We start from the raw sequence: 23,786 nt of genomic DNA, 5'->3' as shown, positions 1-23,786 counted from the left end.
CGAAACGTCGGGATGTATTATAAATTCAATATACGCGATATAATCCGTTTTCATAATTTTATTTCATGAGTAACTATCGCGGTAACCGAAGACAATATTAATAATAAACTTTTTAGTACAGTACAAAATAGGTTCGTCTCCCTAGCGCGACCTAAGTTCGTTTTTCATACCTGGCACTTTTTGCTTTCCATCTTTTATAAATTCACAAACCTCTGAGGCTTGCGGATGCTCAAAAATTTGTTTTTATCATACCTTTTCAAATTTATCATTATCACGGACAAAAGATTAATTTAATATGAAGAAAAAATAATTAAATGACAAAAGAGTTTTATTATAAAATGAGCTTATATGATTTTCACCTCAGCAGCACCAACAAGGTGGAAGGTGCAAGGTGCAGTGAGCGAGACAAAATGACATTCAAGTGACCTAAATATTATACATTCGAATGTCACTTCAACGTGCGCGGCCTAATACCAGTTCGAAATACTTGGATTCTGTTCCCTCTATCCCTTTCACGTTGTTAGCAAAAAGGAAGAGACAAAATAGTTCAAACGACATTCAACGGTATATTGACGGTTTATAGTACTGCCGTGTCAGACGTACTTATATCTGTTACCTTGAGATAACAAAGATACGCCTGACCAGTGCAATAGTTATTTGTGCAACAAGAGCGGAAAGTTGGTTTTTCTTGTGTGTTGATTTTGAGTCCCGAGAAAGCGAAACATTGTTAGAATCTTGAGCGTAGCGAGGGACTCAAAAACACGAGATGTAAAATAACTTTGCTCTCGTGTGACACATATAATTTTTCACCTCAGTAGTGAGAACATATTACAGGTTAAAATATATTTCGAATTACACAGACAATACAGAAAAAAAACTGTAATAGAAGTATGAAGTTGCAGTTCATGGCATTCACTAAATTAAAAAGCTACTTTGTTTCACTCCCTGGAGTGGGGAAAGTCGCACTTTCGTCACTCCCTGGAGTGACGAAAGTAGGCTTGTTCGAGCTGCTGAGGTGAAATAGTATTTTATACAATCGTGATATAATAGAGTACCGTGTTTAAGCAACAAAGCTTGCTGAGTTGCTTAAGTAAGGTACGAGATTGAAAAGCTTGATTATATCACTATTGTATACAATACTTTTTCTACGAGACAAAATAGTTAGGTATTTGTGCAACAAGAGAGAAAAGTTGGTTTATCTTGCGAGTGTTGATTTTGAGTCCCGAGAAAGCGAAAGAGTCTATAATTGAATCACGAGCGAAGCGAGTGATTCTAAGTTAGAATCTCGAGCGTAGCGAGGGACTCAAAAACACGAGATGTAAAATAACTTTGCTCTCGTGTGACACATATAATTTTTCACCTCAGTAGTGAGAACATAGTAAAGGTTAAACTGTATTTCGAATTTGTAATAGACCCCGAAGTATGAAGTGGCAGTTCATGGCCTTCACCAAATTAAAAAGCTACTTTGTTTCACTTCACTCCAGGGAGTGACGAAAGTAGGCTTGTTCGAGCTGCTGAGGTGAAAAAATAATACTTTCAACTAAGTTTATTCCGTAGACTAAAATGACGTGATCCATAGGTAAAGACCTATTTTGTGTATTTTTTTCAAAATTTTAGACCCAGTAGTTTCGGAGATAAAGGGGGGGAATGTCCATTATTTGTCTTTTTTCTTGAATAACTTCTAAACTGTTTATTCTAAAATTATAAAAAAAATATATTTGAGTTTCTTACAATGAGCTCTTTCATTTGATATGTAACACGATATAGTTTGAAAAACTTTATTTTTTAATTTTCTCATTTACCCCCCAAGAGTCGCCCCTATGTTTAAAATTCATTTGTTTACGTTACATGTTCGTCTTTGGGTCACAAACTTACATATGTACACCAAATTTCAACTTAATTGGTCCAGTAGTTTCGGAGAAAATAGGCTGTGACAGACGGACAGACAGACAGATGCACGAGTGATCCTATAAGGGTTCCGTTTTTTTCCTTTTGAGATACGGAACCCTAAAAAGGTGTTACATTTCAGGTACCTGCAACCGCCGAGCAGTCACTGGTAGCGTATCACTGTAACTATTCCTCTCACGATTACAGGACTTATTAAACATCAAATATGTGGGCTATTTACATTTTGATATGATTTTGTTTGAATAAACTTAGAAGACATAGACAGAGAGCAAACATAATTGACGCCAATTCAGAAACTGAAGGAGCTTGAAGATAATAAATATGCTACTTGTTCATGTAAACTATTGTACTTAAAGAATGTCACATAACTGTGTAATGTACATTCTCAGGCACCTTAAGTTTTAGGCACCTTAAGTTCATGCACATTTGCACAATCTTATTTAATATATTGGTATTTAATGGTAACAACAGAAATTCTCTTAAAATAGAAACGAATCAGAATGTAAACAAACAAGATGGCGATCCATATTCCACAGATAAGACACAGATGACACGCGATTTTGGAATTATTCGAACACAGTGTTGCTAACCCGCGATTTTTCAAATTTGCCGCCTTTTCCTACTGACAAGATTTGCTTGACCCATTATATCTATTATCTCAAGTTATCATAGTGTCGCGTAGCCACACGCAGGTAGTAAGCTAGTAAGGCAATGGGCCTGACTCGCGGCGAGGCGTCTAAAAACAGTTTGTAATGCCATATAACATACATAGAAGGAGACAGACATAGAAGGAGATTAGAAATCCCATACTTAGCGGTAAATACTTAGTGATGCGTCATTTCATATAACCCCTTTTAACCACAGATGGTGCATAAGGCAGATGAACGAAGCAGATTAAGAAGACTACGACTGGACTGTAAGGTAGGACCAAAGAGGATATAATAAGATAGAGCGGTACTGTCATAGCAAAGATAGATATAACTCCGTAATAGATGGATACAGTCTAAGGAAAAAACGAGCCTCGAAAATCACGAAAATTTGATTCTCGATCAGATGGCGCCACTAGTTTTGGCCTACACTCGTATAGAGGGCGTTGACTGTTTCGTTTGTTATTTATAATTTTAACGCATACCAGTGAAAGAACATGGGTCAAAATCATATAAAAATAATTAATGCAAATAAAAAAATCATTTATCCATATTTAAATACATTACATCGTTTTTATATAAATCTTCATTTTTAGTTTTAAAGTATGTCGATAGATGGCAGTGAATTTACTGGGGTTACAAAATTTACTATGACAGTACCGCTCTAGTACAAGTTACTCTATGGTCATAGTAAATTTTGTAACCACTGTAAATTCACTGCCATCTATCGACATACTTTAAAACTAAAAATGAAGATTTATAAAAATACGTTAAAATGTATTAAATATGGATAAATGATTTTTTTATTTGTATTAATTATTTTTATATGATTTTGACCCATGTTCTTACACTGATATGCGTTAAAATTATAAATAACAAACGAAACCGTCAACGCCCTCTATACGAGAGTAGGCCAAAACTAGTGGCGCCATCTGATCGAGAATCAAATTTTCGTGATTTTCGAGGCACGTTTTTTCCTTAGACTGTATCCATCTATTACGGAGTTATATATATCTTTGGTAGGACCAAGCACTCCTATCGACTCCCACATACACTACCATTATTCCTATTGTCGCAGCGTTCTAGACTATTGTCGTCGTAGTCTAGTATATTTACTTGTCTATGGTGTTCATTATGAGAACGTCGCGACACCTTACCTTAAACTAAATGAAATAAATGACATGATATGAGGGTAGATTTTTTTACGTTAGTCGGATCTTATACTGTAACGACTTCAAATGCATATTGGTCAGTCACCTGTCCATCATGCAGAATGTCCTACATGATCGGAAATGCGTTTATCCGTTAATTTCAAGAGTGCATTCCTGAACTTAAATTAAGTAACTTTCTCAAGGCCCGGTTTCTTTTATTATTCTAATTAACTCCATTTTGGAGATAATCAATGATTTATTTTTATCTAAGGCCCCCACGAGCGTGTACACTTGCCTTAGGCCCTGTTTGCATATTGATTTGTGTTTAGTATGAGTTTATTATTTTCAATTGTTTGGTGGATTTAAATATAATGTCAATGTTACAACAATCTACGAAAAAGAATTAACTATGCCATTCACTTTCCATGTGTACTTAGAGTTAGACCAAGATAAGTTAGATAAATCTGCAACGATTCTGATAGCACACGCAGTGCAAGTGTTATTTTAAACGTCAAACTTCTATGAAATTATGACGTGTAAATAACACTTGCACTGCGTGTGCTATCATAATCGTGGCAGACTTATCTTGGTCTGGATTTCTTATTCAATCAGATTCGGTAGAAAACAGAAAAGTCTAGTCTAGTATGGATAACCTCCTTTTTATGAAGTCGGTTAAAGACTAGCTTGATTGGCAATCTTGCTTATTATGTATGGATATGGAAGTTAAAATCGATCCGCGTCCCTCTTTAACCCTATTCTCATTATCATACATTATTATCTACTTAAAGGAAAACACTCTAAAAAGTGACGGATACTTCCGAAAAGGGACTCAGTTTACAACGGAATAAGAGTGATTTTTAAATGATTTTCGGATTAGTCAATTTCCGAAATTACCCGAATACACCTTAAAACACGAATTATCAATACACTAGTCATAGATACAGTAAATTATTATCTATTGTTTCACGTCTGCATTTGAAAACATAGCTAATTATATTGTGTTGTTTCTTGGCTTATCGGTGATACTTGGTAATTCGGTGATACTGCATTTATTATCTTACACAGCTCTCACCATGATGAGCAAGCTATAAAATCGATGGCAGGTATCAGTTTTGATGCTTGCAATCGGGTGGGCAGTAATTTAATTGCTTAAATTTCACCATTGTGAGCTTAGCGTAAGATAATAACGCAGTATCACCGAATTACCAAGTATCACCGATAAGCCAAGGTTTGCCCTACCTACCCACGAGTAGATGGCACCTACTTATCTCGTGTTTCAAACTCATTTACACGGACTGATTTGTCCTTTTTCTTAAATGATACTACCTGAATGACTAATTTGTCAACTACGACTAATTTGTCAAAAATTTTTCGGCTACGGTCCGGGGTGGGGACTTGGCCAAAGCCTGTTGCGGATTATATCATTTGTTAGTACGTGACGAAGCCTATATATAGCTGTTTTTTGTAAAGGACTTGACGAAGCTTGCGTTGCTGATCACGAACTATGAATAATAATAATGGACTTGTTTTTTTATTGTTAATTTCAATTGTATTTGGAAACAAATTATATTTGCCAAGTACCAAGCTATCATAATAATTATCTGGACCAAGCTTACCAAGTTTGATATTTTTTACTTAAATAACTTGTTTTGATGTACTGTGTAACATATATTTATTTTGTACATATTCGTATACACTCTTTATTTCTCATATAACAAACACTACATCAAATCTTACATAATGTAATTTACAAATACCTACACGTAAATATTTATCACATTTTCTTTAGCATCCAAATTTAAATTCAAATATGACTAATTTGATACCCAGGAATTGGATATTGGGATACACACCTTCACTTTAGTGACGACCTGACGACGTTATAGTTGAGTAAGTTGAACCCAGGACAATAGGGTTATTTAGGTATACATGTTGAATTTTATAACTAAATCTAGTTAAATATGTAGATAGAAAATGAGCAATTTATCACAATAAATTGGAAACTTAAAAAATATATGGGAATAATTAATAAATACAAGACTTCAGTTTAAAAAAAATTAACTTCCAAATAGAAAAAAATAATGGTACCATTCGATTCCTTACATTTTATTAAAAATATTTTGTAAAGCAACAATATATATAAACACATAATTTCACCGATAAAATCGTAATTTTCTTGTTTTCCACGGCGTCTAAGCAACAGCGACGTTACATGCTGACGTCACGATGTAATGCCAATTTGTTAGAATCGTTTCGTCACTTTGACCATCATTTGTGACTTATGTATTGCTTTAAGACAATGGGTCCCATACAGACATTTAATCCTCAAAACAAACCTGATCGACTGATACCATCACGGAAATAATAAATATACCATAGAAGACGCAAATGCATCTACTTCGCGTGTCCGAACCCCGACTAATCGTCGAGGTTGGCCGTCGCTCTTTACAGTCCACGCCGCCGGTTGTTGCAGCCGGACGTCCGTAAATACTTAAAAAATGCTTCGTTGCGTGATAATTAACTGCAACAGCCCAAAAATTGCGAGCCCCAAAGGCAAGAACATATTTCCTATCACAGATAAGTAATTCTAAAATTATATTATGCGTTAATTTTGTATGAAAAAGTCGGCACGCTTGGTTTCAATACAAATCGCGGTATTTGCGTCATCTAACGTATATATTAAGTAAATCTGTGGATACCATTCATAAAAATTTGCGGATTACCATATTTGTATTAGGATGGTATTCCACCTGTCTTTACTTTGTTTGTCCAATGTGCATTGCGTCTCACTTTCTCATTAAGCAAAATGTGAGACTCAAATACACATTCGGCCAAGATATTGGACAGACGGAAAACTATCCTTATCTACTACAACTATGATACGCAATGCATATTTAAAACTATAAGTATAAACTAAGTATATCTGCCAAGTATCACATTCTCATACCATTTTAGCGAGCCTGGAATATCGGGGCAAACATAATTTGTATAGGTACTTAAGTTAAAAAGCCGCCTCCAATATTAACTACAGTCAGACCAAGATAACTCTACAGCGATTTTTATAGCACAGAAGTGCATTCGTGCAAGTGTTATTTTAAAAGTCAAACTTCTATGAAATTATGACGTTTAAACAACACGTGCATGACTGTGCTATAAAAATCGCTGCAGAGTTATCTTGGTCTGACTCTACTCCCTAATTAATTGAATTTTGGTTCGCCAACGCCACTACTGCTAAATTTTCTGTCAAAATGATGGACAAGGAATAAGGACAAACGATTATCAACAGCTTGTCAGTCAACAGATGTTCATAAATATTACCATTAGTCTTTACTGTCTAGACAATTCTCGATAAATAGGTATGCAGCCGGATATCCGATCCCTGATAAAAACTGATTTACAGGTAGCATTATATAATTATTTATACAAAATATAGCAGTCACTTTATTCATTTAGTGTGTATTTCTACCAGCATCTTATGACAACACCTAGTTCATCAATCATATAAGAAATTCACTAAAATAAATAATTATACTATTTGGAATATTGTCTTTCTTTACGCAGGCACGTATTTACTCGATGATTTTTTTTTGTAAAAAGTTTTCCTCGATCATTCATTTTGTAGACTATTTATTCTGAGAATATAGTTTGGACATTAAAGTCACGGTAAAATCCAATACGTAAAGTCAGTGTAATCATGGCACATCTCTAAGCACGGCAGCGGGCGGCAGGCTGGTGGGCGGGGTCTCCTCGTTGTTGACGATGCTGGCGTCGTCGGCGTCTTGCTCAGGCGCACGCCTGCCCCGCAAGCTCCTGGCACGTTTCATCTTGCCCATTTTTTCATCTAGTAGTCGTCTGAAATGATTTTTTTTTAATTACTGTGCTATTGTCCCAATATACACGGCCCAAAATATCCAAATGGGGTTGTGACTGTTGTGAGTATAAACCATACCTAATATGAGAGATCTGTATCTACTCTAAGACTGGCTGTCGATTTTGAAGATCAAGGAATTAAAATATAGGGCGAAGCGAAAGATTGAAAAATGAAACAAATCCAGCGTGCGCGATCTGAATAGGGTATTTTCCACATGTTGAAGTTTATGACTAAATCTAGTTAAATAGATAGAAAATGAGCAATTTATCACAATAAATTGGAAACTTAAAAAATATATGGGTTTAATAAATAAATACAAAACATCAGTTAAAAAAAATTAAACTTCAAATAGGAAAGAAATAATGGTACCATTAAGATTCCTTACATTTTATAGAAAAAAGAATTGTATGTCAAAAATGCTTGCGGCTTCTTAATTTGAGTTCTAAGTTCGAACCCCAATTACTACTCGTATGTGCATCTAATTGACGTTAAATTAAACAAGTAGTAATAATACTTGTTTAATTTAGTATCACACCTACTACTGAATTATATTTTTACAGCTTTTTGGACTATTTTGGGAATTGTTTCATATTATTACTGGTCAATTTGGTCAAGATGTTAGAACTCACTGTTGTCGGCAGTCAATGAGGACTCCGAGCACGAAGACGATGGCGATGGCGACGAGCACCACGAGCGCCACGCCGATGATGGACGCCACCGTCAGCGAGGGGATCTCCTCCTCCAGCGCTGTCATCGACACGCCTGGCTCCGCCGTTGTCAGCTCTGAAAATAAAAATGGTAGCGGTTAGTATTTCTGAGATACGAAACTATGTGGACGTTTTCACTTAAGCTTACGTATGTAAAAAAAATAGAGATAATTGGCTGTTTTTGAGTCAAAGAATAACAACACAAACAATAACATACAACAAACAGGTAGAGTACTGAAACAGGTATGGACCCTGTTAGAGTGCAGGCAAAATATCTTAAACTACTTACTACTAACAAATATAATTTAAAACAACCGGGCCATTTGAGCCGGGCTGATGGCAAAAGGCCAGATGGTCTTACATTGGTTCCTTGGCAGAAGGGTCGGTGCCTCTTATGGGACGCAACGTGTGTTAGCACCTTTGCCCCGTCCCATCTGAGTCACACCATCGGTGCTGCTGGTTCAGCTGCGGAGTATGCGGCTAAACAGAAGCATACGAAGTACTCTGCCTTGGAACCAATGTATGATTTTATACCAGTTGCGGTGGAGACTGCAGGACCTTGGGGTGCGGAGGCTAAGGAGTTTGTGTGGGAATTGGGTCGGCGACTGAGAGATAGGGGTTGCGATCCTCGCTCCGGATCGTACCTGGTCCAACAGATCTCCTTGGCAATTCAACGGGGCAACGCTGCCAGTGTCATGGGGACGTTTGGGCCGGCTACGGTCCGGGGTGGCACCATAGCCTAAATAGTTTAATTTAGTGGTTAAGCTAGACAAAGCCTGTTGCGGATTACATCATTTGTAAGTCGATGACGAAGCCTGTTGCTGATTTGCTTTTGTGTCCACTTGACGAAGCCTGCGTTGCCGATCACGATCTATGCATGGATGTTATTTACTGTTTTATTTATTGTGACGTGGAAATTAATGATTTAAAACATACCAACTAATAAATAACAAATATGTAATAAAAGTGTGTAACTGTTTGGGTACCGATTTACACCTGCATAGTAAGTACTTACTTCAGTAAATATGCGCTTAAACGCAAACGATGCAATCAAAATCTAGTTTCTGCGATCCCCAACACAAAAATCTACATTGTAACCTCCGTTTAATATAGTTTGTCAAAGGACTGTCTCATTTCAAACATTGACAGAGAGAATCATACTATATTTGTCTTACACTAGTACTAGCACCCAAAAGAAAACGATGCGTATAGTTTTTTTGTTCTTATTTACTGACAATGTGGTTTGACCAACTATAATTCGGTTGGTACCTTTTTAAATGTTTTTGTTATGTTGCACAAAATAATATCATGAACTATTAAAAAATCGACTTAAAGTTACTTTGTTACTTACTTCCATCGTAGTTATCGTAATCCATTTTCTTTTAAGTAGAGATTCCGTGAAGAAATTGAAGATGATGAAATGATGATACTGAAATACAATAATTATCGTTGAGCTTTTATATCATTAATTAACAAATAATAAAAATCTTACTACAAGATTAAGGGCCAGTTGCACCAACATCAATTAACAGACTGATCAACGTCAAGCAGCAGAGAAATATGAAACTTCCCATACAATAAAATTTAGCGAACACTAAAACGGTGACTGACGGTTTGGTGCAACTCGACCTAAGAATCAATATTTATATTTCTATGATCATAGGTATATCTCCGTACTCCTATATACATATGTACTCGTATAATACATTATGCTAAGAAACAAATTAAAAGTGGAAAAATTTACTGCCATGACAGTGAATTTTGACAGTGACCAACAATGACGGGTTATTACGACCGCCACAGACGGCCGGAAAGTCTTGCCAATGCCAAGGATGCCAACGACGGCCACGGCTTTTCGGAACGGTTTAGTCAACTATTGTAAGAACGCCAAAAAAGGTTCGTCGTCGTCCTCTAATAGTCCTAGGGCTATAGACAGCAACGTCGATCACTTGCCATCGATCGTGAGCATTGACAGTGAGGCGCTAATGAAGAACACGAACTCCAAGTTTGATCAGCTGACTCGCGACATGGGTGACCTAAGGAATAGTTTCAACTCCAGACTTGACGTGCTAGTCAGCCAAATAGAAAGTTGGTCTACCAAATTTTCCCAGATTGAGGACACAATTGGAAGCATGAAGGCCGACATTATCGCTATATCTACCAAAACCGACGACACGCGGGACAAGCTTTCGGATCTGCGCTCAGAGACCGTCGTATTGCGCTCAGAAACAGCGGAGTTGCGTTCAGAAACCTTGCAACTGCGCAAAAGTGTAGACGTGTCACTATAGAATATCTCAGTCGGAACAACGGGCCAAAGAGAGCAACATTGAAATACAATGCCTTCCTGAACACAGTGGTGAAAACCTCTATACTACGGTCATGCAGCTAGGACGCACTGTTTCGTGTCCAATTCAGGAAAATGATATTCAATCTTGTACACGAGTAGGCAAAGTAAATCGAGAGTCACAGAGGCCGAGGTCAGTTATCGTTAAGTTGGCATCTCGTCTCATGCGCGATAAGCTTCTGGCGGCCTGCATGAAGTTTAATAAAGGTAATCCAACTGAACGACTTAATTCGTCCCATCTTGGTGTGGCCGGCAATTGTCAGCAGGTCTACGTCGTTGAGCACCTCTCTGCGTACAACCGGACCCTGCAGGCGCAGGCCCGTGCAGTTAAGCGGGAAAAGGGGTACAAGTACCTTTGGACGCGAGTTGGGCGTGTATTATTGAGAAAGGATGATTCATCAACTATTATTTGGATTAAAAACACAGAAATTTTGTCATCTCTTCGCGAGTAGTTCGTCAGCTTGAACGAAAGTTTAGTTTTATTTTAAGAACCTACTTATCTAAATTTATATACCTACTTAAACCAATTTTTTTTTCTCGTCTATACTTTTTCCAACACTACATAAAATAATGTCTAAATTAACTGTTTATTATCAAAACACTAGAAGTATTCGTGGTAAACTTAGCGAATTGCATTTATCGTCCTTGAATTATAATTATGATGTTGTAGTACTGACTGAAACTTGGCTGAACGAGTGTTTTTGACGCGGAAATTCTTAACAATAATTATATTATTTATCGTAGGGACCGAAGTAGTAGTGGCAGCTCGAAGCGAGACGGCGGTGGCGTATTAATAGCGGTTTCAAATAGACTAAATTCGACAAGAAAGTCAGAGCTTGAAAGTAGTAACGAGGATATTTGGGTTCAAATTTCATATCGGGACACCATGGCACATTATTTAAATATCTGCGCACTGTATTTCCCACCTCCAGTTTCGTGTGAAAAACTAAATGCTCAACTTAATTCAATTAGTGATGCAATTGCATTAATCGAAAATGGTACGACGATGGTTCTCGGGGATTTTAATTTGGGCAGTATCTCGTGGGATCCCATCGTGAACCAAGGAGAGTCAACTAAAGCACAGTTGCAAGCATGTTCAAGCGGTTGAGTAGTCTTCTCACAGATTTCATGTCCCTAAATAACTTGAGCCAATACAACGTAATCAAAAATGCGGACGAAAAATACCTAGACTTGATATTAAGTTCCAATGAACACACAAAAGTACAAATTGCCCCTCCACTTTCGAAAATAGACCCGTACCATCCCCCGCTGAATGTTAGCATAGACTTTTCTGTAATAAAAATAATAAAAAATGCTTAAGAAAAATAATATCAAATAAATTAAATTTCTTTAAAGCGGACTATACGTCAATAAATGCTGAAATAAACCAAATAAATTGGGATTCTACCTTGGGTTCTTCGATCGATGTAAACGAAATGACTTCTATATTTTATAGGATATTGCAAGAATTCATTAACAACCATGTACCTATTATGAAATCAGCAAGTAGCACGCGCTATCCAGTGTGGTACACAAACAAATTAATTAAGCTTATAAAAGAAAAAGACAAATTGCGAATAAAATGGAAACGATTTAAAAATCCCCTTGATGAGTTAGATTTCAAAGATGCTAGAGTACGTTGTCACAAACAAATAGAGATTTGCTACTCGAATTATATGAAATCTATTGAGTCATCTATATCCACAAACAACATCAAAGCATTTTGGTCTTTCATTAGAGCGAAGCAAAAAACAGAAGGAACAATGCCAAGCGAAATGGTGTTTCAAGGATCAAAATTGTCGTCACCAGCATTAATTTGCGAAGCATTCGCCGAAAGCTTTTCTTCTGTATACGATACTGTTTACAATGACGTTCCAACTTCTGATGAAACCCCAACGGAGGGTTATCCATACATTAATACTTTGAGTTTTCTGTCTCTTACCCTTTGCTCAATTGAATCGTCACTCATGAAGCTCGATAAAAAGAAGGGGCCGGGGCCAGACAAAATATCGGCGGTCTTTATCGGAAACTGTGCCAAAAGTCTATCATATCCCCTCTACATTATTTATAATACTTCTATTTTGACCGGGGTTTTCCCCCTAATTTGGAAGCAAGCGAATGTCATTCCTATCTCTAAAGGTGGTGATAAAACTGACGTCCAAAATTATCGACCGATTTCCTTGCTGTCTATCCTCGGTAAAGTTTTTGAGTCATTAGTAAATTCTGTATTGACCAACCACGTAAAATCTCTCATTGTTCCTGAACAACACGGTTTCCGTAGAAATATGTCCACCGTATCTAATCTAGCAGTACACGTTTCCTCTCTAGCAGAAGCCTTGGACAAGGGTTCTCAAATTGATGCTGTTTATACTGATATAAGTAAAGCGTTCGATCGAGTAAATCATGGCATACTAATCAGTAAAATTTTCAACACAGGAGTGCACGGAAAACTTTTGGATTGGTTTTCCTCTTATCTTAATTCTAGATCACAAAAAGTTGTAATTTGTGGGCACGAATCCAGTAGTTTTGAGGCAACTTCCGGAGTGCCTCAGGGATCTCACTTAGGACCTACATTATTTTTGATATTTGTAAACGATCTGGCAAAAGAAATTAATCATTCAAATTTTTCCTTTTTTGCAGACGACTTAAAAATAACCAAAGTCATAGAAAATTCAACAGACTCTCGGCAGCTCCAAGACGACTTGACACGTATTACAAATTGGTCTAAAGATAATAAACTACCTTTAAACAAAGAGAAGTGCAAACACATCAAATTCACGAAAAAACGATTACCTTTAAACACAGTATATTTTGTGGACGATGTTTTTTTGCAGGAAGTTTCACAAATAAGAGATCTCGGGGTAACCCTGGACAAAGAATTGTCCTTTAACACACATCTTGACAACATTATAAAGCAGTCTAATAAACTCCTCGGTTTTATTTGGCAAAATTGTAAGCAATTCAAGGGTATCTCTGCGCTGAAAACTGCCTTTTTTGCTTTGGTTCGTAGTTTACTCGAGTACTGTTCACAGATCTGGAATCCATTCTATAAATGTCACATTGAGAGAATCGAAAAAATACAAAAACGTTTCCTGTTTTTCCTCTCAGTACATCAGGGCAAGCTTCGAATGTTAAATTCGTACAATGCGTGTTTAAAACATTTTAATATGATAACCCTCGAGGACCGTCGTTGGATCGCTGACCAGGTGTTGCTACATAAAATTGTCTCTGGCACGCTAGACAGCCTACAACTTCTGCAGGCAATCAATTGGATAGTTCCTCACCCGCACTCTCGGATAGCAAACTTTGGGCCATTCTCGTATAAAACATATAGAACCAATGTTGGATCTCATAGCATTATACCAAGAATATGTAAAGAGCACAATTTATTATATAAACTCAACAGGGTGGACTTATTAAAAATGTCACATAACCAATTTAAAACTTGTTTGCACAAACTCAAGGCCAATTATTAGTTTTGAAATAATGTATCAACATTTTCATAATTTTAAATTCGTTAAACATTTATTTTAAAAATTTCTATGCACTTTGTTAAATAACTTAGATTTGCGATTTTCTAGCTACTTAATATATGTAATGTAATGTAATTTTAGTGATTAAATTTACTGCTTATAATGGAAGCAAGAATTGGTTTGTAAACTACTTAGTTTAAGATTTATGTAAGCAATTACTTTCATATGCATGTTGTGTTTGCCTGTTAGTGGGTGAATACTCGAGCAATTTGTTTTTATTGTCACGTTTTCAATAAGTTTATATATGATATTGTCTTCGGTTACCGCGATAGTTACTCATGAAATAAAACTATGAAAACGGATTATATCGCGTATATTGAAGTTTATATATGTATTACACCTGTTGGCAAACATAATAAAATAAAATAAAATAAAACTACGTCACCTATTATAATGAATTTGGCCAATCACGTGGCACCGCGGTACAGTGGAAAAGACACCAACCCACGACTATTTCATGAGTGGTACCTATTTATATATTATGCACTCGTTAATGACTTTTGTACTACTGAGATACTTACCTAATTTTCTTTAATTATTTAGATTTTATAGTAGTAAAGTTGACAGATGACTCGTAGAAAAAATATTGTATACAATAGTGATATAATCAAGCTTTTCAATTCTGTACCTTCATTAGGCCACTCAGCAAGCTTCGTGGCCCAAACACGGTACTCGACTGAAAAGCTCTATTATATCACGATTGTTTTTATTGTGTTTGTCTGTCTGTTACCTCTTCACGCTTAAACCGCTGAACCGATTTAGTTGAAATTTGGTATACAGATAGTTTGAGTCCCGGGGAAGGACATAGGATACTTTTTATCCCAGAATTACCCCTCAAGGGGGTGAAAAGCTGGGTGGAAATTTATATGAAGAATCAATAACCGCTGAACTGATTTAGATGAAACTTGGTATGGGGATAGTTTGAGCTGTGGGGAAGAATATAGAATAATTTTTATCCCCGAAATCATCCCTAAAGGGTGTAAAAAATGGGATGGAAATTTATAGTGGACCAATTTGGGGGTGAAAAAAAGGATGAATTTTGTATCCATCCTTGCTACAATTGGATTGGATTGTGTAATAGAAGCAGATTTGTTTAAAAATTAAGGTACCTAAATGACTAATTCCACGCAGACGAAATCGCGGGCAAAAGCTAGTATACTATAAGTGTAAGTTTAATTTTGCAAACGAGATCTTTAGAGCACGACAGCCGCAAGCCCCGAATTACAGATGATTTGTTTTTCACACATTTGCGAAGAAAAAAAAACTAAATTTTAAGCGAAAAGACATTTCAAACATTTGTCCGCCATATTGTCATTTTTGGCAGGTTAGACACGATAGAAAATGGAGTAAAAATATTTTAAATGGCTATTAAATTAATGAAATTAAATATTTTTAAACATTCACAAAAAAAATCGTAAGTATTTTCAAAGTAAAACTCATTTAATACCTACTAGGTTCGTATGAACTAGTGACATAATTAACAAAAAAGCTATAACTCACTCGTGATCTATAGCTTTTTTTCACAATCCATAACTCCCGAGGGAACAATATATATATATATATGTCTTTGTCCTTCAGTACACCTGCGTCAAATAAAATAACTATGGAACTAAATATGCGACGAGTTATCCACCCCCGTAAATAGGAACCCTCATCCACGGTATTTGGGTAACAGTGCTCAATTACCACGGTAATAGGCGATTTCGACATTTTGGTTTTAATAATTATTTTTTACTTTATAATTGTCCAAAACAAGGCCAGAAACTAATAAAATGTAAACTTGATTATTCAAGCAATATAAACTAGAAATATTTTTTTATTACAGTTTGTTTTTACAAACTGTAATAAAATTTCTAGTTTTATACAGCGCTGGGTCATGCTTAATTTTAGGCTCTTTTTTAAAAACTCTTAACGAGGGGGTCGTTAATAGGGGTACTTACCTTATTCGTTACATAAAAAAACATTTCCAGGAAACTGTTCAATTACAGTTGACGTCAAAATAATGAATATTATCTTTAGATTATTTTTTTACCAGACTGCAGTACCCAACTTTATCACTGATCGAACAAGAGATTAAATTCAGATATACTAGTACATATAAACAGTAGCCGGCAGCATTATCAAGTTCTTTTTAGATTTCTTTGTCTTAATGAGCGAGCGCGCGAACGAAGTCTCCGTTTCAGCTAGGGCAAAAATGCTTTCGTATATTCGGCTTTTCTCTTCTACTTTTTTAATTGATTTAGTTTTTGGTAATTCTTTAAAATGGCGGAGCCACGGTGTTCGCGAGGCCTGCAGCTCACAGTGCCACTAGTTATACTTAGATGCCTAACCTAATCATGTATGTACTTTAAAACATAATAACAACTAGAAGTATTGTAGTTAGGTAGTATCTATTAACTCGGTAATTGCAGCCAATTACATTGAAGAACAAAAAAAAAAAAAAGATGATCATTTTTTTCTAGAATATTCAGATTAACGGTGAGGTTTTGCAGAAGAATAATAAATTGGTGAGTGCACGTGCACTTAAAGGCCGGTGTCGATTTTAGTCGCAAAAATGTAAAATTGATACATTTCGTCGATGAAATTGTACACCTTTTGTTACTAAATTGAAATAACAAGTACTGGTTCCTATTAGCACGCCTTCTTATCTTGCCTTTTATCAGATCAATTTTTTGAAAACAGACTCACTAAATTAGTAATAATTTTTTTTCTGAAGGACGTTTAGGTAAACGCGCGTAAAGCACTGATTTTGTCGCTCTAATTTGTAAATTTCGTAAAGTTTGGACTGCTAAAAATGGTAAATTTGTATTACACATATCATATTCTGTACTTGACCTTTATCAGATTACATTTTTGTTATATGACTTAGAGTTCGAGGAAATGAAAGTTAAACGAATTCAATTTTCTCCAGAAATTACTTCAAAACAAGTTACAATTTCTCTGAAAATCGACTTAATTTCAACGTAATTTGGATACTTGAACAATCTACAACATTTGCTGAAACTATTCTTATACATCAATTTGTATAATTTACCACCATAATTTTTTGATGAATTTTTAAAAACTGCCCCTTCTGAAGAGAAGATATATTACCGGTGACGCACGCTCGCGACCTCATTATTAAAAGGCAAGATGAGAAAACGTGCTAATAGAAACCAATACTTGTTGTTTAGATATTACGTAACAAAACGTGTATTATTACAACGACTAAATCTATCAATTTAAAATTTTTGCTCCAAAATCGACTACGGCCTCTTAAAATCAGCAAAGACGTATATATATTATGTATATTGATTGTAGTTTCATTTCATTTCATTTATTCACCAATATTGTGCATTACAGGTAGGTAATGAATACAGGTGTTATAAATATAAACAATGTTTGTTCTCTGTAATATGTCTTACGTTGCGATGTACAATAATGATTTGAGTTTGTTTCTATTCTATTTAATTCATAGTTGGAATGGAAGGACAAGCGACAAACGAAAGGACAGAACTGTTATCTAAGAGACAATAGAAGAAGGAAGTAGGTTCCCGTCAACATCTATACTTAAAACCGCTAAATAACATATTACTCAAAAAAAATCTGGCAACCCTACGTACAACGTCTTTGCTTGACGTATGAATCACGTCGTAGACATACATCAGGGTGTCCCAGAAGTACCACGTCACAGTGACACCGGAGGTAGGTCAACTCAAGAGAAACCTAACCAGCCTAACATGACCCCAGTAAAAGTTGCAGTCCCAGTCGAGTTTTTACCGAAATAAATAAAAAAATTGAGAATTTTCCTCTTTGTTTTAACATTTTTAGTACCTACCAGCATCGATAACTCGAAAACCATGCAACTTTTACTGGGGTCATGACCGGCTGGGCGCATGCCTAACTACATTACTCCACGTAAAACACCCTGTATGCATTTATAAGTATTTAAAAAATTTATGCATGTCATTTCATTTAACAATTTTAATTATACTGTATAAATTAGGTTGTAACTTATATTTTAGCAATAATACTTATAAATACAAAATTAAGATGATTATTTAGTGAGTATTTGTCACGAAAACTAATTTACCTACAAACCTAGATTGAATATTACTTACTCGATTTTGCATTCCGATTTTCACATTTCAGTTCTACACTAAACAAAAGAGGGGAGGGCGTTTTTAAGGTTCCGTACCCAAAGGGTAAAACGGTCTGTCTGTCTGTCTGTCCGTCTGTCACCAGGCTATACCTCATGAACCGTGATAGCTAGACAGTTTAAATTTTCACAGATGATGTATTTCTGTTGCCGCTATAACAACAAATACTAAGAACAGAATAAAATAAATATTTAAGTGGGATGGATCTTGCATGGGAGCCATGCAAGAAACGTGAGTTTTTGCCGTTTTTTTGCGTAATGGTACGGAACCCTTCGTGCGCGAGTCCGAGTCGCACTTGGCCGGGTTTTTTATCTTATACCTTTACGAGCAATTCTTGTATATATCTATCTATCTACATTTCGAGGATCTCGGAAACGTCTCTAACGATTTCGATGAAATTTGCTATATGGGGGTTTTCGGGGGCGAAAAATCGATCTAGCTAGGTCTAATCTCTGGGAAAACGAGAATTTTTGAGTTATTACATATAATAACCCGAGCAGAGCTCTGTCTCCCAGATATCTTATTAATGAAGTTCGGTTCGTTCTGAATATTATCGAATAGGTATTGTGTTGAAACCTGCAGCTCGATAAGCAGTTTCTTCATGCTTACAATTAACCTTGAGTTTTAAAGTGAAGATGCGTTAAATAAATACATATTAGCAACTACCTATGTGGGTCAAGTTTCATGCGTATCCGGAAAACGGCAATGAACTACGACGTTCACATTTGTTCTGCTGTGTGCTAAGTGAATAAAATATATATGTTGGTGCGAAAAGGGCGCCCTGAGATTTGTAACATGTTGGAATCATATTTGTTATATCGAAATATGCCCCCTCTTATCTTCCGCCTCAAAAATATTTTAATCGTTGCTTGCATACACTTATTAACTAATATATGTGGTGTAAACGAGTAGAAATGTCAGGCCTACTCGGGAATCGGGATAGATAATTACGGTGTAGTAATAGAGTAAGACCAAGATAACTTTTTTTAAAACGTCATTTAAAGAAGTTTGACATTTAAAATAACACTTGCACATCTGTGCTATAAAAATCGCTGCAGAGTCATCTTGGTCTTAGTGCAACTGCCCGAAGAGGCAATAGATATTATGTTAGCTATGTGAGCCATGTATAATATGCAATATGATAAAAACACATCTATACAATTTCTAAACGTTTTATTAAAATGCTGATATTACTCGTAGTCAGCACCTAAATAGTGTGACTAACGGCGTAAGAAATTGATACAAACCGTGGTTTGCTTTCGCAATAAAATTCAATGAAACATTAACAAACCTGCAAGAATCAGATGAGAAATAGTTTTTAGGGTTCCGTACCCAAAAGAAAAAAACGGAACCCTTATAGGATCAGCCCATTTTCTCCAAAACCAAAATTAAGTACACTTATGTAAGTTTGTAACCCAAAGACGGACATGTAACGTAAACAAATGAATTTTCAACATGGGGGCCAGTTTTGGGGGGTAAATGCGAAAATTAAAAAATAAAGTTTTTTAAACTATATCGTATTCCATATCAAATAAAAGAGCTCATTTTGATAATCCCAAATATATTTTTATTGTAATTTTAAAATAAATAGTTTAGAAGTTATTTAAGAAAATATCTAAAAAATGACCCCCCCCACCCTTTATATCTGAAACTACTGGATCAACATTTTAGAAAAAAGTACACAAAATAGTTATTTACCTATAGATGACAGGAAAACCTATTAGAAATGTGCAGTCAAGCGTGAGTCGGACTTAATTACTTAGTTTTTGATCCGACCCTACGGGTTTTTAAAAACTCACGTTTCACATAAAAAATACATTGTTTAAAATTGTGTAATGTACGGAACCCTTGGAACGCGAGTCCGACTCGCACTTGGCCGGTTTTATTTATTGTTGAGACTTAAAGGTGAACGTGATCACGAGGCACGATCAAAGGTAGCGAATGAGCCATTTTCGACTCTATCGCGCGAGGAACCTTTGATACTGACGACGCGACGTCAAAACGACGACCGTACTAAGCAGTTCGCATACCAATAACATGATTCTACGTATTCAATTCTACTGTTACTGACAACTCTATTGTGCATGTTGTGACGCCAGGTACAATTTTTACGCCAGTCTCTATGTTAATGAATCCATGCAATACGGTACCTACCTGGTTTATCGTTTTTGGGTGTATAATTAGGGACGTGGGAATGATATGGATCTTAAATTTAGTCAGCTTCCCGTATCTACGTACCCGTTTGCCTAATCTACTGTCCTAAATATCGTTTACTTATATATATTATTATGTAGGTACTTATAAATGAAATTATTGATGACGTTATAAGTAACGTGTAACACTAAGGTGTGTATTTATTATGTTTACGGTAGAAGAATCCAATTTCAGTCGGTAGACAATATGTATATAGGAATTTGCTTGCGATAATGGATGAATAACCCCATTAGACGTCCGACAGATACTTAACATTAAGAAGGTATCATAAACAATCGCAATTTATTATAAGAATTCCATTTGCCTGGCAATATGTAAGATTTATAATTAATACAATTATTTTTATTATCACTTTATTATTTTTATCTAAATAACACACTTCATGCAAAGTACCTGCAAGTGTACCTTTTTATTGCAGAGATTAGCCTAGAAAGGCAACGAAGAAGTAGAAGATAGCGAAACAATTATTATAAAGGTACATCCCCACTCCCCAGTGACTGACGGTATTGTTTGCTTATCTTTATACAGGTACCTACCTGGTATAAGTCTAGATTTCTAGTAATTAAGTGCTTAACATTTAATTAACATTGCATGTACCGAGCAATTTAAAAAAAACGAAATTAATCACTGATAACAATATTTTGTTTTATTCAAAGGTATCGTATGCCTAGCCTACCGCGAATTTCTTATCATTGTATCATTGACATAAATGATTGTATCAATAATCATTACTACTTCAAATTATATCACATTTTTTATTTATCCTGTGATTCCTGTGCCTAATCAATTAAATCACGGTGGTTCATTCTCGTACTTACATAAACTTACGGAGATCAGGCGGCACTTTCACTTTCAAACTACTGTTATAAGATTAGGTTAACACAAAGTTTGGCACAGTTTGTTATGTTCTGTGTGGTGTGGATTGAGGAACATAGTGTGGCTGGTGGTGGCAGCCATGCGCAGCGCTCCGCGGCGCGTCTCTCACTGGTGCCGGTGCCGGCGCCCGCAGTTACCGAGATGCCGCGTAACGCTGTTAAACTTCAAGTCTGGGGTTTCATATAAAAGTTAGGTATTGGACCTACATTTAGGTGCCTGTGAAAACGTTAAGTATAGATAGGTACCTACTTACCTAAATCTGCTATGGCACCAATTGTTATAATTATTAGGTACCAAACAGATTCGATAAAGTTATTACGGCCACCACATTACCAAACATGCATTAGCCAACATTAACGAATTGGCGAAATAGAATAAAACACCTACTTTTGTATAGAAAATTAAAAGAAACTGACATTTGAATTATTAGGTAAGTACCATATAAATTGTCCCGTAATCGTAATTTCGTTATAGAAGTACAACTTCAAAGAATACTAGCTAAAATATAGCTAGTACTAATTTCACACTAGTTTTTGCAATAAGGACGTCGGCATCAGTTTATCGTTACTTATAGAAAAGTACCTATGAAATTCTGTACACAGTGACACGTTTTCATTGTTATTTATTGCTCTTCAATGTAAGTACAGTCACCGGCAATAATTATGTTACTCTTCGAATGCCGCAAAAATATGTGACACGCTCTTATGGCTCTACAAATAAGATCGTGTCAGATATTTTGCGGCCTTCGTTGTGTAACATATTATTGCAGGTGACTGTACTTACTTACTTACCATCAAAAAAACCGAAAAGGAGGAAGTGGTGACGTGATGGGAATTCAACGTCGCATTTGGTGATGTTACAAACCGGCCAAGTGTGAGTCGGACTCGCGCACTAAGGGTACCATTACGCAAAAAACGGCAAAAAAGTAATAGGGTCCCGTTTTTACCCTTTGGGTACGGAACCCTAAAAATGATGAATCACACATCACAGCCGGCCAATCCGGCCCTCCCGTTATTACGCAGCTTTTATGCACGTGTTCCGCCCCCTGTGACGTAAACCAAGCAAACCCAGATGTGAATAAATAGATAATAGTTATCGTACAGTATGGGTACAGTCCGCAACGTTCGTATGTAAAGTCGAAAATTGGTGGGCATTGGTCGTATAGGGAGAGTAATTAAGACTTATGCACGAACAACGTGTTGTGGAAACGTTCATTAATAATTAAACGCCCGGGGTGTTTATAGCAAAATAAGGTAACTGACTTAATTTTAAACTACAGTAGATAACTACATACTTCTTTAAATTAGTTAAGACTTAATAGTCATGGCAAGTATGTCGCCGCCGGATGCCTAGGCTGCGCCCGCGCCGCCTATGCCCCACTTTCCCTCCTCCGGCGATGGGGAAAGCTACCTAACTCGAGACTGTCACGCCTTTAGCTAAGAAGACCTTAGCAGTAAATACAACTGACGACAGCAGTTTTTACCGTTAAAACTGATATTGACAGGAATAGAAGAGTATTTGTATCAGCACCTACCGCCTAAAATAGGAAGAACATGAGCTTGAACTAACCTAAACAAACGTAACCTGCCAGTTGCACCACATATTGTATGCAAATATGTATCAACAACTACAAATTTTACCCATTTTATCAACTGCGTAAACTACATTTAAGACAAGTAGCGGCACTCAGGTAATAAAAATCTATCATTGATTTGATATTGAATATTGATACGATTTACATTGCGCTCACACGAGCGAGATCCACAGAGTTTTATGGTTCCATAACAATTTCAAATCAATAACAGATTGTTCGAATCTGGATGCCGGTCCAGTTGTAAAACTTGCAAGTCAACTCTATTATATTTAGACGCGTCGTCGCTGTGTGTGTGATCTTGATCAGACGACTTTTGTTTGACTACAAGATTACCCATTCTCATAACCACTAATACTAAATTCTACTCTTACCTACTTAATTCTAATTTCGTCTCAAATGAGTGGATAATATATACATGCGTATATGAAGATATATAACTACATGGGAATTATTTATACTTAGTACCTATTCCCCATAGTCTATTCAGGTGTTCGATAATTTCATTATTATGTTTAAGTACTTATCATAATACACAATAACCAATATTGCTTTGTGTTCATACTCAACTAGATACGCGAACACGCATAGTATCACGAATAACATGCATTAGCTTAAGTTTGTAGCACGTAGCACCTAGCACCATAAGCGTTATCTGTAGGTAGGTTAGTGTGAATAAAGTGTGATACACAAACACAATGAAGATGACGTTGCGGCCTCGTAGTGACCGTGCCAGGCACGGCCGACGCTGGCGCAATAACAAAATCAAACAAGCAAAAACTCTGCCTTTTGACTCCTGCGCCGA

At 36.2% G+C, this 23,786-nt stretch overlaps 1 protein-coding gene across 2 annotated transcripts; it reads right to left on the bottom strand.

The window, feature by feature from the left end:
- Positions 1–5,630: 5,630 nt before the first annotated feature.
- On the bottom strand, positions 5,631–21,986 carry LOC134742124 (uncharacterized). Of its 2 annotated transcripts, none has more exons than XM_063675085.1 (4): positions 21,333–21,986; positions 9,636–9,713; positions 8,207–8,360; positions 5,631–7,558 (listed from the first exon to the last, which is right to left on the bottom strand). In XM_063675085.1, the coding sequence occupies exons 2-4, from the start codon at positions 9,658–9,660 to the stop codon at positions 7,399–7,401; spliced, it is 339 nt and encodes a 112-aa protein (XP_063531155.1). In that variant the 5' UTR covers positions 9,661–9,713; positions 21,333–21,986; the 3' UTR covers positions 5,631–7,398. The 2 variants fall into 2 exon arrangements, with proteins under 2 accessions (XP_063531155.1, XP_063531156.1); XM_063675086.1 differs by lacking the exon at positions 21,333–21,986 and adding an exon at positions 13,422–13,440.
- Positions 21,987–23,786: the final 1,800 nt, after the last annotated feature.

The sequence above is a fragment of the Cydia strobilella genome, chromosome 6 (assembly GCF_947568885.1).
Source record: "Cydia strobilella chromosome 6, ilCydStro3.1, whole genome shotgun sequence".
In the NCBI taxonomy this organism is placed as follows: Eukaryota; Metazoa; Arthropoda; class Insecta; order Lepidoptera; family Tortricidae; genus Cydia; species Cydia strobilella.
Note: the sequence above shows the minus strand (reverse complement) of the source record. Positions and strands in the feature narration are given on the sequence as shown.

Coding starts and splice junctions, on each gene's coding strand:
- LOC134742124 (XM_063675085.1), bottom strand. CDS start 9,660: ATGGATTACGATAACTACGATGGAA. Junction 8,361..9,635: donor TTACGATAACTACGATGGAA/GTAAGTAACAAA, acceptor TTTTATTTTCAG/AGCTGACAACGGCGGAGCCA. Junction 7,559..8,206: donor CTCATTGACTGCCGACAACA/GTGAGTTCTAAC, acceptor AAATCATTTCAG/ACGACTACTAGATGAAAAAA.